Source organism: Rhinolophus ferrumequinum, chromosome 11 (assembly GCF_004115265.2).
Source record: "Rhinolophus ferrumequinum isolate MPI-CBG mRhiFer1 chromosome 11, mRhiFer1_v1.p, whole genome shotgun sequence".
NCBI lineage: Eukaryota > Metazoa > Chordata > Mammalia > Chiroptera > Rhinolophidae > Rhinolophus > Rhinolophus ferrumequinum.
Window position 1 is genome coordinate 51,871,108 of NC_046294.1, and position 19,703 is coordinate 51,890,810.

At 37.6% G+C, this 19,703-nt stretch overlaps 1 protein-coding gene across 1 annotated transcript; it reads left to right on the top strand.

Moving 5' to 3' along the window:
• The first annotated feature begins 48 nt into the window (after positions 1–48).
• On the top strand, positions 49–14,853 carry AQP11 (aquaporin 11). Its single transcript, XM_033121717.1, has 3 exons — positions 49–804; positions 6,759–6,875; positions 10,133–14,853. Exons 1-3 carry the CDS (start codon positions 186–188, stop codon positions 10,210–10,212), a joined length of 816 nt encoding a protein of 271 aa, XP_032977608.1. The 5' UTR covers positions 49–185; the 3' UTR covers positions 10,213–14,853.
• The last annotated feature ends 4,850 nt before the right edge of the window (positions 14,854–19,703 follow it).

Genomic DNA, 19,703 nt, shown 5'->3' on the forward strand with positions numbered 1-19,703 from the left:
CTAGGGCAGAGCCGGGGAGGAGGGAGGAGTTCTCCAGCGTGACGCCCCCGGGGCCTCCAGCGCGTCTGGAGTGGGCCCGCCCCGAGGGGCGTGAGGAAGGGGCGGGGCTGAGGACTTCGGACTCCGTTCCATAGAGCGCCTCCCACGGAGCCGAGCGTGCAGCCCAATCTGACCGTGAGCGAGCCATGACCGCTCTGCTGGGGCTCTGGCCCGAGGTGCAGGACACCTGCACCTCGTTGGGGCTGATGCTGTCCATCGTGCTGTTCGTGGCGCTGGCCCGCGTGGTCCTCCGGCAACAGATGCACAGACCCGTGGCCCACACCTTCGCCTTGGAGTTTCTGGCCACCTTCCAGCTTTGCTGCTGCACCCATGAGCTGCAACTGCTGAGCGAGCAGGAACCCGCGCACCCCACCTGGCCGCTGACGCTAATCTACTTCTTCTCGTTGGTGCATGGCCTGACCCTGGTGGGCACCTTCAGCAATCCGTGCGGCGTGATGATGCAGCTGCTGCTGGGGGAAATGTCCCCCGAGACAGGGGCGATGAGGCTGCTGGCTCAGCTGATTGGTGCCATGTGCAGCAGGTACAGCGTAGTTGCCCTGTGGAGCCTGGGGCTGACCAGGTATCACGTCAGCGAAAGGATCTTCGCTTGCAGGAATCCCATCCAAGTCGACTTGCCCAAAGCCGTCATCATAGAGGCCATCTGCTCCTTTATCTTCCACAGCGCTGTGCTGCACTTCCAGGAGGTCCGAACCCAGCTTCGTATCCACCTGATGGCAGCACTCATCACCTTTTTGGTCTACGCAGGTTTGTTATTCCCACAAAACACTTGGCACGTCCGGAGCCTCTGTGACCTAAGGCTCTAAGTTCTTTGCCAAGATATATTTGAAACCCCTACACCTCTGTGATGTCAATATTGGTATCCCCGTTAGTCTAACCATTTTGCACCCCATTCTTTATGGAGAGGGCCGACATACAGATCCTCCATTCAGTGTTTTTTGAACACCCAGAGAAAGGAGCCACTTCTGTGCTGAAACTGAGCTCTTTTGAGATATTGCCAAGGGTTCAAATAGCCTACAAAGGGGTTGTTTTAATGGTAGAAAGGAAGATAACTTATCAGCTACCTATTTCCGCAAGCCAACCTGGTATAGATCCTTTCTGACACTCTGACTGAAAAATGATCCTGGGCTTATAAAGTTCCTTCCAATTAAAGCACAAGCTACATGACTGGTTAGTAGCAAGAGTGGCAAGTAGAAATTATGTACTTCTCTTCCTGAAAAATTACATAAAGTCATTTATTTCCTTAATAATTCATCTTGAGCAATAAATGAACTTTTAAGTGGCTATCAAGAAAGATGTTTCAAAATTAAAACTTGCTTGAAATTAGATGCTTTTTAAAAACAAATAATTTGAGAAATCTGTTGATTTCTTGCAGTTTGTTTACCTTGACAGAGCTCAGATGCAAAAACAAGTTTAATGATGAGTGATTTTAAAAGATTACAACAAAATATCTTCATTGGCAATACATCTGAATTACAAAATGTTTTGGAGGCAGTAGTAATCTAATAAAAGGAAATTCGTAGAAAGAGTCTATCTTCTGTCCATTAAAAGTGAAACGATGAGTAGAAACTTAAAGTTTTAGGTTTTGGCTAAAACATAAACATCCCTCATATATGAACAGGATCATCCCTTGCAAAAAGTTATGGTACTATGTACCATAGTCACCAATATAGGTCACATCAAAATAACTGATTATGTATTTTAAGATTACAGAGTGTAACTGTCCAGCAACACAGCCAGTCTCCTTGGATAGCCAGTGACCAAGTGTCTGTCTGATTGTGTACTGACTGGTTTGGCGCCCTGCACTTTGATATGTAGAAGGAAGCCACTGATGTCACTACTACTTATGTATTTATTGGCTTCCCAAATAAAGTTTTAAAAAAGCTGTGATTTATTAACATAGTAGAGCTGTAAAATTATTAATGAAGATTTCCAGCAAATCGTTAATTTAGGTATGGGAGAATTTAGCTCAATGAACAGGGTAAGAGAGAATTGCATTCATTTTTTAATTAGATATTGAAAAAAATCTGTTTACACATCTAAGTTGTTTTTATTACTGCACTGTTCATTTCCTTTGTAGAATTTGTAATTATACACTTGTTTTCTGATGTAATGCCTGTCTTTCTCCATCAGACGGAGAGTACAGACTAAAATTGTTTTATTCATTATGACGTATAACCAGGACTTAGGATGGTGTCACCTGGTACAAAACTCTCAGTAAGGATTCTTAGAATGAGTGAATGAATTAGCAAATACTCTATTCACTTTTAAAAAGCTCACAGAAATACGACATATCTAGGTATTCCATATTTTATGTCTAAGGACTTTCAAAATAAGCCAAGTAAATTATCTTAAGTAACTGTAGTATTTTTACTTCATTACTCCTTTCAGGAGTTTTTGGTATCCTTCTAAATCATGAAGAATATAGGTAACATTATTTGTCAAAGGAGAAGGGAATTAAGTACTTTACATATGTCCTTTTTTTTATTATTAGTTTCAGGTGTACAAAACAATGTAATACCGTGTTTCCCCGAAAATAAGACCTAGCTGAACAATCAGCTCTAATGCGTCTTTTGGAGCAAAAATTAATATAAGACCCGATCTTATTTTAATATGGAACTTATATTAAAATAAGTTCGGGTCTTATATAAGATCGGATCTTATATTAATTTTTGCTCCAAAAGATGCATTAGAGCCGATTGTCTGGCTAGGTCTTATTTTCGGGGAAACAGGATAGTTAGACATTTATATCCCTCACAAAGTGATAAACCCTCTCCCCCCAATCTACTACCTCTCTGACATTGTATATAGCTGTTTCAATTCCACTGACTCTATTCCCTACGCTGTACTCCACATCCTGTGAATATATATATACACACACACACACACATATATATATATATATATATAAAATTATAGTTGACATTATTATTCAGCTTCAGCTTCAGGTGTACAGCGCAGTCGTCAGGCATCTATCTACACTGTCCATGAGGTGGTCTCCCTAATAAGACAAGTGTCCATCAGATATCCTACAAAATCTTTTACATATGTCCGTTTTTAATACAATAACCATATCAAATAGGTGCCAATTTAAAAATGAAAAACAGATTCAAACAAAGGTCCAAAATGTTTTTTATTATGCCAGTATAATATAGTGGTTAAGAGAACAGGTTTGGAATTGGACTGTGCCCTTAGAGGAGATACTTAAATTACTTGAATTAAGATTCAATTTCCTCATTTTTAAAATTGAGAGTACTGTCTGTATCTATTGTGAGGAATAGAGTAATGTATTCACATTCTTAGCATTGTACATAGCACAAGTAGTCTGGTCACTGGAAAGGGCTAGCTCTCACTATAAATTAGTTAATTGCAATTCTGGCTTCTACATGTCTTACTCGCATGCGATTTTAAGTGTCACTCTGTCACAGGGAATTTGATTCCCTTTGAGTACTGAAAAACATTAGTGCCTAGAATTGCCCCATTTGGGACTTAGTCTTTCACTGAGGTGATTTTACCGAGTTCATGTTGGCCTCTAAGACTCTTGGCATTCGGCCAGTGGGATCTCCCCATTGATAACTCTTCTTCAACATGTGTTATGTCTTCTCCCCTTCACATTTCAATAGAGTAACTTATTTTTCAAAGCCGTTTTCAGTTCTGTGCCTTATGGATGATTTACTTTTTAAATAGTTCATGTTTAATTATACATGAATGTGTTTTTTGTAAAACATGGACACTATCAATGAGACTAAATGTGACTTCTGATTGCCATCCTCCACGTGTCCCCTCTCCTTCCCTGTCTATTCTTCTCACCAGGGTAATCCTCTGTGTGCCTCCTTCCAAACTCTTATGTGTGTTTATTATATATAGACATAAGACCCTAAGGAAACTATTATTTTATGTGTGTTTGTGTTAACATAAAAGGTTTCATGCCTCACTTTCTGTGGTTTGCTTTTTCTGGTGGTGGTTGTTCAGTATCTTGGAGATCTCTGTTAGTAAAGAGATTTATCTCATTATTTCAAAATACTGAGTGGTATTCCAAATTAATAATTTGTTAATTTAGCTATTTTCTTATAAATGGGCAGATAGGTTTTTTCCCAGTTCTTTGCTACTATAAACAACCTTGTATGTCTACTTGTATGCAAGTACCAGTGTTTCTCTAAAACAGTGGTTCTCAACAGGGAACAATTTTGCTCCCAGAGGACATTTAGCAATGTCTGGAGACAGTTTTGGTTGCGACACTCGGGGGAGATGGATGTGCTACCGGCATCTAGGGGATAGAGGCCAGGGATGCTGCTAAACATCTTATAGTGCACAGGACAGCCCCTCACAACAAAGAATTATCCAGTCTAAAATGTCAAAGCCAATGACACGTTTGGGCTTCATTAACACAGAACCCAATTTCTCTGTCGGTTAACTATTGCTATATAACAAACCACCCCAAATCTTAAAATGACAGTAATTTATTATTTTCATGATTCTGGAGGCTAGATGGGAAATTCCCGAGATCAGCAGCTGGACAGCTGGTGGGGCTGGAAGAGCCAAGGTAGCCTCACTCATGTGTCTGGCAGTTGGTACCAACTACCTGTGCGGTGCCTTTGTTTTCCTTCATCCTCCAGCTGACTTATGTGGTCAGGGCATTGCTCCAACAGAACAGTGTGGAAGCTGATGTTTACTGAGACCTGAACCTAGAACACACAGCGTCACTTCTCATGGCATCACTTCTGCTGCATTCTGTCTGTCCATGCAAGTCACAGAGCCAGTCTATATCCAAGAGAGGAGAAAGACTGTCCCTCTCGGTAGGACGGGCAGCTTCCACCAAGTCACGCTGAGCAGAACTGGCGATGTGAGGATTAGAAGGGGAGTGAGGTAGTGTTACGTTTTCGGGTGGTAGAGACTGGCTGATACTGTTCTTAGACATAATGGAAGCTCTTTGGCTTTGGAATACCAAAGTAAACTAATTATGAGGGCAATGGTTCAGTCTATTTTTATAGAGAAATGCCAAAAGAAGGCCACTTATTATAGATCACAGCACTATTCCATTATATTGTAAAGATCTGTGTGAGTCCTTATCTTTCTGCCCATGGTGTCTAATACATGTGAACTCAGTATTTTTTGTGGAATTGAACTGAAATGACCACCTGTCAACCAATTCTTTTGGCCTTTGGCAGTTGCATGTTTAACACTCCAGGATTTGACTATTCAAGAATGATCCTGAAGAAATCTATGTAATTTTACTAACAATTGTCACCCCAATAAATTAAAAAAAAAAAACTAGAAAAAAAAATAAAAAATAAAAAGATTACATTCTGGGAAAAAAAAAATGATCCTGAAGCTCCATGACTTGATGTCATTTATGATTTCAGAGACATGATTATGAATCATGCTGTGAGGCTGGTGTGGTAGAAGAAAACTCTTAGCTATTGAGTGAAATTGGTTCATTGCTCAACATTCCATATTTTCAGCCTATCGAGCGTGAAATCTTATGAAAGCATCACTTAAGATCTCAGGCTATATCTCTGTGGCTCGGGGGCAGATATATGTGCCCAAGCTTCCACAGAAATGTCACTATCTTAGGGTGTCTCTTGAAAAGCTGAGCCACAGCTGTGGTGAGTACTTGGACAGCCTCCTCTACCTTTTCTTACTTGCTGTGTGGCTAGAACTATTAACTCCCAGGCCCCCAGATCAAGACAGATACCCTGGATGCAGAGCTGGACCATGAATCCTGAAAAGCTGTCAACAGTTAGAATTTGTGTTTATCGTTCATGACTCTTCAGTCACTGCTTTAAAAACGTTTTTAGTGATTTTACTGAGGTATAATTGACATACCATTCAGTTACTTCTTTAGGGCTCTCTTGACAAGTAAAAATGGAGTCAATGATAATGCTGTAGTTCATTTTACTTTTTGTTTTCAACAGAAAGGTAGGCTACGCCCAAGAAGAACCTTGGGAATTATACCCCTTTTCAGCGTATTTTCATTTTATTTTTATTATTCATTTGAATTGATCAGTGTTAAGAAGGGAAGCCAAATCTCCTATTTTATAAAACCACAGGAACAATAATAGAGCAGTTCCCTTTCAATGTGCATTTTATTATAGGAAAAGCACTGGATTAACACTCTTAATGTTCTTTGTCTTTTTTTTTTTGCACCTGGTATAATCTATAATCTATTTGTATACTCTATAATATGCCAGGTGATTCTGCAAAGATCATAGAAAAACACAATTGGCCCTCTGTATCCATGGGTTCCAAATCTATGGAATAAACCAACTACAGATCAAAAATAAAAAATATTATTAAACAAAATATTACATTTTTGCTAACATGTATTATGTAGTTAGGAGTATGATAGTTGTCTATACTGCACATGTACAGACATTTTTATTCTTCTTATGATTCCCTAAACAATATAACAACTATTTACATAGCATTTACATTGTGTTAGGTAGTATATGTAATCTAGAGATGATTTTAAGTATAAAGGACGTATGTAGGTTATATGCAAATACTACACCATTTTATATAAGAGACTTGGGCATCTGTGGATTTTGGTACCCACAGGATAGCAATCTCCCACGGATACTGTGGGACAACTGGACCTAAATACCTAAAACAAAAGTCACATTTAGTAACCCCTTTATTTTCAGTTACAAGAAAATGTAATATATATGGTTTGGTATCACTCTGTTTAAAATGTATTACAGGAGGAAGTCAAACAGGAGCTGTATTTAACCCAGCTTTGGCATTTTCACTACATTTCAAGTGTTTTGATGAAGAATTCCTTCAATTTTTTATAGTATATTGGCTGGCTCCTTCTTTAGGTAAGCATATTACTTACTATGATTAAAAGATCAGTTTATCTTAAAATATGGTATGAAATATCACTGTTAACATGTCAATTTCCAAAGTCAGAGTAAGCACAAACAAAAAAATGAAAAAAGGTACGTAACATGCCTGAAATAACATTTTATATTGTGCAGTGTCCTTTAAAACTGTTTTTATCTTCAAAGAAACCAAATTATCTAGTTAAGGGTAGTCACTTTCAGGTATGATACCACTTTAAAAAAACCCTCAAATCTAAGGACAAGAAAATGAGGAGTGATTAATTTCATTAAATAATTATCTTTTTTGCTAAAGGAATTAAATTTTTTCAAATTTGTGAGCTCCAGATAAAATACTATTTAGTTCATTTGACTCATTGTGCAGAAAAACATCTCATGAAACAACGTATACATGTAATGAACATAGTTTTAAAATCCACAAGATTCATTCCTGTTATTTCTATCTGGATCAGAAGACATATAAAATTCCTCTGTACAGATGGACCAAATAACACAAAAAGTTATAAAATAACTGTAATCATAATATGCATTTCTTTATGCAAGTTATCAGCATTTTTTGATTTTCTGTAGTCATTTAAGCCTGATTATAACTTATAACTATAAATGAACATGAGGATTCCAGCCTTCTATTGTTCACCCTTTTTTATCCAGTTAGCATTGTTTCTTGTTGCTCGTTTCTAATTTAAAAAAGGGGAGAGAGGGGAGGACATAGAGAAGGGAACGTGGCACACAACAGGCTTGAACAGCCACACACTTGACTCCTCCTATTCACCTCCCATTCCTTAATCTCACATTTAGTATCTATTATGCGCAATAATAATGTTTGCAGGTCTAAACATGAAGGATGTCAAAGAAAACCTGCATTTAAAATGCTAAGAATAGTGCCTTTTTTCAGTTCAATAGATTGGTAGTATTTTCCAGTAGTAACTTCTTTAAAGATAACTTTTCTCTATTTTTAAGTTAAAAATGTCACTGAAGTTAATAAAGTTAAAAAAAGGTCGCTGATTGGGTGGGCCTAGTGAGTTTTCATGTGGAAAAATCTGTCTTATTTAAAATCAACATATATTAATATTATGTATTTGTTAATGTGCTCCAACTACAATTTTAATAATAGGCCCATGAGAGTAAGTAATTATTTCACCCATTACTTGAAAGAACACTGAAAGCTAGGCCTTTCCAAAAGAATGTTAAAAAAAAAAAAATCAGAAAGAACGACATTCTCTGTAAAAGGACCATGACTTATTTATTTTAAACATGTTTTCTAGCCCAAATCACTTAATGTCTTCCTGGAAAACATCTCATTATAGATTAAAAAGGAACAATCACCTCTGCCCCTTTAGAAAGTATAGAGAGTAGTAGGGTGGGGAAACGGACTCTTTTCATGTTGTGTCGTCCAAATAGGAAGGTAGTATGATTTGTGGCCATTACCAAAACATTTTAAAGAACCACTTAACCAAAAATACCCCAAACAAAAACAAATATACTTTTATCCATTTCTTTGCTTCCTATTTAAGGAATCTTTTAAAACTGGAATTGGAATCAACTTTTTTGTAATTATGTATGGCCCTATTTAGCTTGTTGAAAATATGCACTCAAAGATTCTTAGTTGGCCTAGAGACCTCCTAGCTTTTTTCTAAATAAATCCAGGAAAAATTTCTATTGTAGTTTTGGTTTAAAGAATCATGTTCCTATACTTCTTTAAGAGATTTATCAATGAGAAACAATACAGGAATCCTTCGACATACGAGTATGGACAAAAGACATATGAATAAACGGCAGTTTTTAGAATACTGAATTCCAGTTTACCAATGAATTTTGTCATACACTGAAGTTACATTCCCATTGGGGGAAAAATGGCCTCTCATGAAATAAGATCACAGTTAAACTCTAAAAAGGATGGGAAATATAAGAAATTATATTTTTACAAGAGTCATTCAAAGAGCTAGGTAAGAGATGAGGAGTAAAAATCAAGAAGCTCCATTAGGCAATGCCATGGCGTGAGACGGGGAGTAATCCCTACATAGCGAACTTCTTTCTCATTTTGACCAAGCAGGGAGCAAACTATTCTTGGAAACCACAGTCCTTTGTTCTTTTTGTTTCTCTTCACAGCACAGATAGTATAATGCCTTAATGGCCCCTGCCACTTCCCCCAAATTAAAGTGTTAGAAATGTGACTGTAAGACTGTATATAAAATTTACACTTCATAGAATAAAAATTAGCAAACTACATTTGCTTCTATGAAACTGAAATTCCATTTTAAGAAGAAGTTTTAAATGTAATGTCTTATTTTCTAGCTTTGACTTTATAAAGAAAATGTCATATTTGGTGGATCAGTTAAGATAGAGATTGTTTCTGATACTTTTTCATTTAAAGCTTTTGGTTGCGAAACAGACTCATATGCTAGTCAAACCTTAAGGTTTCCTGTTGATACCAGACTCATATGTTAGTCAAACCTTAAGGCTTCCTGATGATACCAAATAGAGTAAAATATCAAATCTGCATGTGATAAAAACGCAAAATCCTAGTTTTAAACTGACCCTAGTGCTTTAAACCTAAGAACATGATTTAAGCCTTGTGGTTTACTCTCCTCTGTTTGCCACTGAAACCTACATGCTAGATTTGTCTTGTATAACATCAAAAATGAACACTTACTAATATGTGATTTTTTAAAACATATTTAAGATTTAGAATGTCAGCATTAACGAAAATTTTTAGATATTTTGCTTGATACAGCTTTAAAAGTTATATATGGTTAAGACGGATGAAAAAAATGAGAAGGAATAAAGTAATCTAACATTGTTCTTACTTGAGCATTCCAAGTGAAAACTCAAGAGAGCTTTCAGTTGTTTTATTCACCCAGTACACTCCAGGGCATGAGGGACTGTGTTGCCATTTTAAAGAGCACATAGAGACTCAAATCCAGAGTTTCTCACCCAGCAAGTCAATAATGGAGCCAGAACGAAAACTCCAAATACTTCAATTTTGTTTATCCTTTAAATTCATGTTCAGATCTTACTGGTTTTGCCAAGTACATACTGATTTTAAAGATTCATGGTTGAAAAACAATGTGAGAGTATAAGATTTAGAAAATATCTACATTTCATGTAAGGTTGATGTAGCTAATTCTTTTAGACATCGCTTTTCAAATCTCTAGGTATATCATCTTAAATTATACCCATTTAGTGGTTATGAACTTCCTTAGAGATAGTTTATTTTACTGTATTTTGTCTTTCAGGTATATTGTTGATGATTTTGATGTTCAGCTTTTTCCTTCCATGGCTGTATAACAACCATACAACAAATAAGAAGGAATAACTATTCCAAAAGACTCAGACTAAGTAACAGGACAATCAAGCTGGATGTGATAAAGATTTGATCGCCTCATATTCAACACACTGGCTGCACTGGATTCATCAGTTAGCGTCCTTTAAGGAAGTTGCCTTACAGTTTTCATCACTGGGACTTAAAAAAATTACTGTGAAAATGAGGTATCCCGTGTTTCTCAGTTAAGACTTATTCTTTTGAGTGTGTATTAAGTGCTGCTAGAAAAGAGTCATTACATTAAATATAAATCTCAAGTGGTAATTGTTAATTTTGATGAAAAAGAAATGAGTACAGGGTGAGAATGGAAAGGAAGGTGATGGTAGGGCCAGCGTGTGTATCAAGTGTCTCCTGCATGAACAGGATTTTTCACTGAAGGACAACCAGTCATGCTTATAGAACTAGAGAGAGGATACTTTTCAGCCAGTACCTCACACAGTGATACCATCAGCAGGGTCATCTTTCAATAGGAAAGTTGCTTTTGGAAGTAGATTATATATCCACTGATACTCAAGTGCTTTCCTACATTTTAAATATATGCTAAAATGTTTTTTTCTAAATAGTCTCATTAGCTTTAGGCAAGTTATTATTCTTTAAAAGGATATATAATAAAACAAAGCATCCGTTCAAGGTCAACATGTAAGCTTTTCCACATTCTCATTTGTTCCTAACAGCTACCTTATGAAGTAGGTAGGGCATGTATTTTTAATGTTTTACAGATAACAAAACAGTCTAGAAGGGTTTGCTGCCTTGCCCAAGGTCAAATACAGCCAAATACCATCTTTAGGATTCTAATTCAATACAAAAAATCTTCTCGGTTGTCGATATGACTAAAGGAAAATTGAGTATTTTGAAGAAACATTCAATATTTTTATAGTATTAAAATCTGCTTAGGAATTAACTAGCTTGTTTTTTTTTTAGGTTTAAAGAACCTTCAAATTTTCCTCTATTAGAAGCTTTCCTTTGTGGAATGAGGTCTACTTTATTAAAAGCTCAGGCCATAAAAGGTTACGTGTGTTTCTCTTCAAAGGAAATTTCATCATCAGGGTTAGAACTGATAGTAAAAATAATATGGGGTGAGATAAGATCTGTCTGAGTAATAATCAATGAAGCAGCTGATAAATTGCCAGGTAACTTAAGTGCTGCTTGGTGATGAGCTTGTAGATAGTCATTCTCTTTACACCTGCAGACTGAGCTGACCTGCTGCAGGCTACCCAGCACGGCAGCTAGTTTGAAGTGCGGACTTTTGACTCTTGAACTTACAAATACATACTGTAGTAGTTTCTATTTTCAAAAGCAGAGTTCATAAAATTGTGACAGTGGCTAAATGCAGTCTCTGACATGTTTTATGTGGCCTGCACAGTTACTTTAAAAAATAAGTAAAAAGCAAGTATTGTCAGTCTTTTTCACGTACAAGCCACACTTTTCTCTGGAAAAATATCAAAAGATTTGGCATTACTAGGCCTGAGTTCTGCCATGGAAATAACACGAAACAGTGATTGTTCCCTTTAAAACGGTCCCTTCGCCACTCCGTCTTTCAAACAGGAAGCTGAGTTTCACTTACTGTTTCATGGCTGGTTTCCTTACAGATTTTATTTTTTTCTTCATGTCTCTCACACAAGGACTCTGATTTGAGAAAAATGAGTATTCATTTGTTAAAATGCCCAGCCCTCTAGACTTCACTTGTCAGAATCTGAGTTTGTGACTTCTGATGCTGCTGCTTCTTCGGAAGCCCTCTCAAGTGGTAGCTGTTTTCTCTACCACGCGGCTGACAGCACTGGGCCTGGAGGTGGGACAGATCCACTCTTCTCTGCTCCCAGGTCACCAGACCATGGCGTCTGCTACCCGGGTACTTCTTATTGCAGTTACGTGCTGTGCAGTCCCCTCCATACCTTGTTCCTTTAAGAACGGATTAATAGTTCCTTACCCTCTTTCTACAGTACTCGTTGTATCCATACAGATGGTCCTTTCAGTGTCCTGGCCTCTCAGTTCGGTGGCTGAACTGAAAGGCTGTTCAATGATTTTCTATTCTGCCTCAGCTACAACTTTGGTCATAACCTTGAGCTTGTCATTACCAATAACTCAGACTCTCCTGTGACTTCAAACACTCTATTCTCCAACACTAACCTCTCTTTCCAGCTCAAGAACTCCATCTCCAATGATTCTTTGACCCCCACGGAGAGTCTTTTGTCCACCGAGACCACCAACTTTTCACAGCTTTCAAGTCTTCTCTTCTCCTTAAGCAGCTTAAATTACATGCTTGCATACAATCAATCGTGTAACTTCCTTGTTCTTCTGTCTTTTCATCATACTCACATGGCTTAACCACAACTTGATTAAATCCAACTGCCTTATAACACGGCTGCAACTGAATATGAAATATTAGAAAAATTGGAGATAGCCATCAGACAGTTCTCTCAGAGTTTTGCTGTAAAGGGAAGAAAGTATGGGCAGTAGCTGAAGGGAGAAATTGGGTGAAGGATTTTTTTTACATGGGAACGATATCAGCATGTTTATATGCTGACGGGAATGATGCAGTGCAGAGAACATAACTGATGATGTAGGAGAGGGGAGATTTCCCAGGTCCATATGTTAAATGTTAGTGAAGATAGAATCAAGTACACAACAGAGGGCTTGGCCTTCACGAGAGGCACAGACAGCTCACTCACAGTAACAGGCGAGAGGTAATGTACTGGCACAAGAGCTGGGTAAGCAGTCTGGTGGTAGGAGTTCGAAGTTCAATTTTCCTCCTCCCCACTTCTTCTGAAGCATTTTAATCAGGACTTCGACTCCATTTCACTAACATTTTTGCCAAGGCCATCAGTGACTTCCACGTTGTTAAACCAACTCTTTCCTATCAGCAGCATTTGACACAATTGATTGCTGTATCCTGAAAACACTTCACTTGCTTCCAGAGACTCACTACCTTTTCAGTTTCGTTAGTTCTGCCTCTTCCCCCAAACTATTAGACGTGGTAGTTTCCCAGGGCTCAGTCCTCTGAGCTCTTTTCTATTTATACTTACTCCCTTGGTAATTGTATCTAGTCTTGTGGCTTTATAGCAACTATATCTAATGACTGCCAAACTTACAGCTTGTACAACAGCGCTGAACTCCAGACTCATACCCACCTGTATATTTGACACTACTCCTTGGTTGTCTAAACACTCAAGTGGATACATGCAGCTCTACTTAATTTAAACTGCCTAGTTTACCCATTCTATTGACGGGTATGTCTAGTTATTTACTATTAGAGCAATGTTTCAATACACCTTCCTGTGCACATCTCCTTAGTACATGTGTGTCTCTAGGGTAGCAGGCTTTCACACTTTTCATTACGGCCTACTGGCAAAGTTTGGTCCAAGCCTCCATCTACTTCCTCTTGCCCAGATGACTGTAATAGCTTCCTGTTTCCACTGCCTGAGTGATCCTATGAAAACAATCAAATCATGCCACAGCTTTGTATTTCAGATATAAAGGCATATATTCCTTCAGTTAACTGTTATACGATTGCAGGTAACTGGTGGTACAAAATATTAATATGTTGGCCCAAACTGCTTATGAACCTATGGGACTTCTACGTTCCACTGACATCACTGGCCCCATGTAGCAATTGTTTGCGAGCTAATTCACATGATTTAAAACCATATTGTGGCAAAACTGTACTAGCATGCTAGGGCTAACTACCGTTAAATCATCTTACATCATGAATAATCTTCCTTGCTTCTAAAAGCATACAAAGCCCCACTTCTTGTGGAAATATTTTCCAGCTTAAGCATATACACGTTCAGATAATTATTCTGTAGCTTTACTACTTCTACAATGTTAAGACCCCAGACTCTAGGCCTCTTCTGTTGGCTGTAGTGGCTTCTTAACTCGCCTCTTCATCTTTAGTCTACTTCCTTGACATTCTACTTACTCAAGTTGTTCAGACTTGTCTCCTCATCTACCACTTCAGTCCCCTGTATAAGAACCTACATTGGCTCCCATAACAAACCCAAACTTCGCCCCTCCCCCTCATTACAGCACTTAATGCTCTCAAACTTCCTGTTTCCTAGCCTGAGCACTTTGAAGCAAGGAATGCATCTTCTTAATCTCTATACCTACCAGCAAATAACAGACACTCAAAATATATCTTCTGATTAAATGAATTAAAAGCTCCCCTATCTATCCAAATACTTCCCATTCCATCATAATTTCCGCCCAATGCAGGTAGTCAATCTCCTCAATAGATACTTACTTCCCCAGTCAGCCTGGTATCCTCTCATAGTTGTACTCAAGTCCATGTTTACTCTAGCCTGAGCCATTCTTTTATTATCAAAGGTGACACATCTCAAATTGCAAAATCACCTCAGGAAAGATTAAAAAAACAAACAAACCTCAAATGCCCAAACTTTAATCCTATTACTTAAAGAAACTAGTTAATAGTAATGTATACACGTTAGCAGAACAGTTCAAAAATAAGTCTCTCCTTTTAAAGACAGTTATGACCTTGGGAATCATGAATGATTTCTGAACAAAACAGAAAAAGCACAAACTGTTAAAGACAGACTGATATACCGGGGGTGCCAAAAAAATCCATACACATTTTAAGCGACTGTGCTCAAGCAGTAGTTCGCCGTTATCAGAAGTGTCTGGACGCTGATGGTAACCACTTTGAGCACCTCTTGTAATTGCAGAAGTCAAACGTGACTTGTATTCATCTTTTGTTATTGGTATATATTATTACAATAGTTTTTTCCTTTCTTAAAATGTGTATACACTTTTTTGGCACCCTCTATATGTGATTATATTACTAAATTTCATGCTTTTAAAAGACATCATAAACAAAATGAAAAGACAAGTCACAGACTAGATTAGTATCCAGAATATATAAAGGACAGATCAGTAACACAAAAATTACTTTAAAAACAGATGAAAAGTCAAACGTACAAAGCAGGATGGTGTTCAATCTCACTAGTAATCAGGAACTTGGAAAGTACAATCATAATGAAATACTCCTTTCATATTCATCAGGTTGGCAGAAATTAAGAGGTCTGGAAATATCAAAAGTTGGTGAGGATCTAGAGAAGCAATAAATCTTATTCCCTAATGGTAAAAGTATGTATCACCCCAATTGTTTCAGAGAGCAGCTGAGCAAAATCCAGCAAAGTTAAACACAAGCACATTATTTACATAAGTATTTTTAATGAATTTTCTGTTTCTGGGATGAGTAGAAATAAATGTTTGTGGGTCCTGATGGGAAACGTACTTGTCACAGGCATAATGACAAGTATGAAAGCTACTGCCCTAGAGAAACAACACGTGTGTAACACAAGCGAGATTCACGGCAGCACTGCTTTATTAATGACTAACTAGAACCTTAAACACCCATCAAGAGAATAGATGAAATGTGCTATAGAGCTGCCTGTATCAACTTGGATAAAACTCATCAAGTGCCACATAGGAAAAGCAACGGAAGGATTCAGTAAAAGTTTAAAAACATGGAACCCAATCCCATATTGTGTTTACAGGATACATACACAATATGGCAAAAATAAAAAACACAGACATAGTTATGTTAAATACAAAATTTGGGATACTGGTTACTTCTGAAGAGGAAGGGGGCTGGGATCGGGGGAATACAAAGGGAGCTCCAGTGGTATTTGTTATCATTTTATTTCTTCGCCGCATGTGACTGTATGGGCATGTGTTTCATTAGTCTTTCATATGTCAAAAATATTTCAGAACATACTTATAAAAATAGGTAATGATAATCAACTTTTCCTTTACCTGATTTAGCTGCAGAGTTTTGCATTTAAACAATGAATGATAATTATGAATTTTTTAATTCTTTAAAACTCTAGGAATATACAGCCCGCTTTCCTATTCCTCAGGTTAAAAAAAAGAGACCATGGCGGGAGGTACGAGTATTCCAGTGCAGCCCTAACCAAGTACCACAAACTGAGTGGTTTAGAACAACAGTAATTAGTATTGTCTCAGTTCCAGAGGCCAGCAGTGAGTCCAAGAGAAAGTGCCAGCAGCCCATGCTCCCTCTGAAGGTACTAGCTCTGTCCCAGGCCTGCTTCCCAGGTTTTGGCAGCCTCAGGCTTACAGATCCATGACTACAACCCTTCATCTACACATGGCCTTCCCTCTGCTCTTATCTGCCTGTGTCCAAATTCTCCAGGCGTATTAGATTAGGGCCCATCCTAATGATTTGAACTGGACTTCCTCTGTAAAGACCTTATTTCCAAATAAGGTCACATTCTGAGGTGCTTGGGGTTAGGACTTCAACATCTTTTTTGGGGGGAAACAATTCAACCCACGGATGAGAGAAGTCTCCCTCCTACCCACCTCCCAGAAACTATTACCATTTTCTTACTCTCTTCCACATAATTTTTGTATTCGTAAGCACTTGATGCATACAATCCCCACTGTAACTTCCAGTTCCTTTTCTTCTATATAAATACCTCTGCATCTTGATTTTTTTCCCTTGAATGTATCTTGGAACTTATTCAGTATCAGTATATGAGGACTACGTAATTCTTTTTAGTGGATAGTTTTCCATTGTACAGATGTACTGTGAGTAACTGACCCATGCCTAATTATTGGGGTTGTTTTCAGTCTTTTGCTTTTACAATTAAAATGGCAATTAATATCCTTGCATAAATAGCTTTTCCTAATGTGCAAATGTATCTATAGGATAAATTCCTTTAAAGTGGACTTTCTAGGTCAAATATGTACATTTTTAATTTTGACAGTGTGTCCCTCAGTTTTTATAAAAACCTTCCTTAACTGTTATTCTATATAATCCCCATTTATTAAAGTTCTTTTTTAAGATTTGGGGTTACAGTACACAGCTATCAATTTTTCTGCAAGCCAGCATCCAAGCATCCTTCCTATGTGGGGTAATCCCCCACCGAGAACCTGGGCAGGGGCAGTGTTCTCCCACTACACAAACTGATGGGGCCAGATACTCGTCTTCTGTCCCTGGCAAGGCAACAGTGCCAACCAGGACTTTGTGGGGACTCAAAGACACGGGGACAATTAAGAAATCAGTCTAATAGCAACAGAGGAATCATAACATCTTATGCAAACCACTCCTAGCTCCTGTTTATGAGCCTAGTTTATTTCAGCTTTCCTGTCCGTTTTGTGAGCTACCAGAGAGCCTAGTGATACATTTTTTCCTGCTTAAATTAGCCAGATTTGCATTTATTTTCAACCAGAATTTGGGCCAATAATTTTGGTCATACTTTTCTGAACATAAATTGCTGCACTATCCTCATATTTGCACCATACCCTATAAAGGCTTACACTGCTGAATTTTGGGGTAATACGAGAATATATTTGCTTTTCTTCATAACTGTCAGCTATTTTCTGCTGCTATTGATATGCCAGAGGCAACCACTCCTTTCTCTTTTCCTAACCTGTTGCATGTGTAGAAACTAGATGCTCAAATATATAGAACCTGTTTGTACGGCAGGAAGTCTCTAGAGACTTGAAGCCCTGAAGGTCCTACAAGAAAAATGCAGATTCCATCACATCTATTTTAAATGCCCACTGGATTTTTAAATTTCAGGTTTCTCAGATCTATTCTAAGAGGTGAGTTAATATTATATTTGTAGCTTCTTATTTCTGTTATAAAAAGAATTACTACTGGTAATAATTAACATTTATTGAGTCATTTTCTATGCACTGTTGTTCAAAGTGTATTAGTGATTCATAATCTTCAAAATAATAAAAACAAAATCCTAAGAAGAATTAGCCTGTATATACTTTTATTTAGCCTTCTTATTCCCAGGTTATATATCTCTATTTTATTTTCTTAAAATTATGTTTAAAATAAACCAAAAGAACTGTTAAAAAACAGTGAGCAAAACTAGGTCCATTGCTCTCCCAAAAAGTTTTCAGATCTCTCACCTGACATTACGAAGTCCCCATTAAATATTGGTTTTATTTATGTATATATGAGCAGACAGAGTGAGATGCTAGCAAAAATGTTTGTTTCATCTTCTCTGTCCAGAGATGGCAATAATTCTATTAGAATCCTCATAAGGGATTTGCTTAGAATTCAATTACTATATATTAGCCACAGAAAACAGGTACCAGATGTAGATTCACCTACTCCAGAAATACTTTTAAAATGGGATTTGCATGAGAATTAGCTATATCGTGTTACTATCTGAAATCCTGCAGATAAAGAAAATTCTATCTAAATATCTCTCTGAACAATAACCCACACTTGTCTTTTTCTAAAAGTAAAGGATTATATGTTACGATTATCTGTGCATAATTTCTCTTTATTAATACTGGCAATGATCCTAATAAGATTTCAAAATACATAATCTACAAAGATTTAAAGAAGCTTATTTGAAAAGCATGAATGTCTAACAAACTGATCCGAGGGAGGAGGAAACCCACCAGGATCAGACTTTAATGAATACATTTTTAAAACAGAATCTAGTACAGGTGACCACTAACCCTCGCCTGTAGGTCTAATTTAGATGGCTCACTCTATGGGTGGGAAATGTCTATGCCTTTTCTTTAAATTTCCTCTATATTAAGAAACAAAAAGCAAAACCATTCTAGCAACCCTAAAATTAAGATCAAATAGAATCATAAATGTTACCTTACTGATCATTACAGATCATTATGAATTTCATTTTTTAAAAGTCTGACCTAATCTTTTTTCCCCACCTTCTCCTATCTTCCCATAGCTCTGGGTGCAACTGACTAGTATGACAGAACGTTAGCTGAATCTTTGAAAGCCGTTTAGCCCCGTCCCCTCATTTTACAGATAGGGAAGTAGGCCAAGAGAGGTTGCCAAGCCAGGAGTAGACGCTTGGCCTCCTGCACCTTAGTTGAGTCCATCAGCCACGATACCAGGCTGACCACAGCAGTGCTACAGGGAACGCGGTGCACAGAATCTCCTGGACATTTTGGTGGTATGTTACCAGAGCACCTTATGCTTCACTGAAAGTCATGATTACAAGTCTGTAAGCATGTCTTTAAAGATGAACTCAAATAGAATTTCTAAGATTAGCCCATGAGAATACCCTGACAGCTTACTGGAATGGATGAATGTCTAGGATGGAATGAGTGCTGCTGAGATTGGTAGCAGAGAAATTTGGGAACTTCCTGTGCTGTCCCTTTGAAATGTTAACATCGTAAACCCTGCATTAAAAACAGAATGTGCTTCTTTACAGCTGCTGGTAGATGGCACGGCTGTATGGTGTTTTACAGCATAGACTTAAAAAATCACAGCTCACTATTTCTATGATAAGCATTACTTTACCTCTTTCTGTAACTCAGTTTCCTCATCTCTAAGGTGTGATAATAAAAGCACCTATACCTCATGTGTAGTTAAGAATATTATATGCACAATGTCTGTAAATAACCCAGGACACTGGCTGGTACACAGAAGGTCTCTGTAAATTTAAGTTTCCATTCCAAGTGGCCCTTTTACTTACCTATTGTAACAAATTCAGTATTTCTGAGAGTCTGGT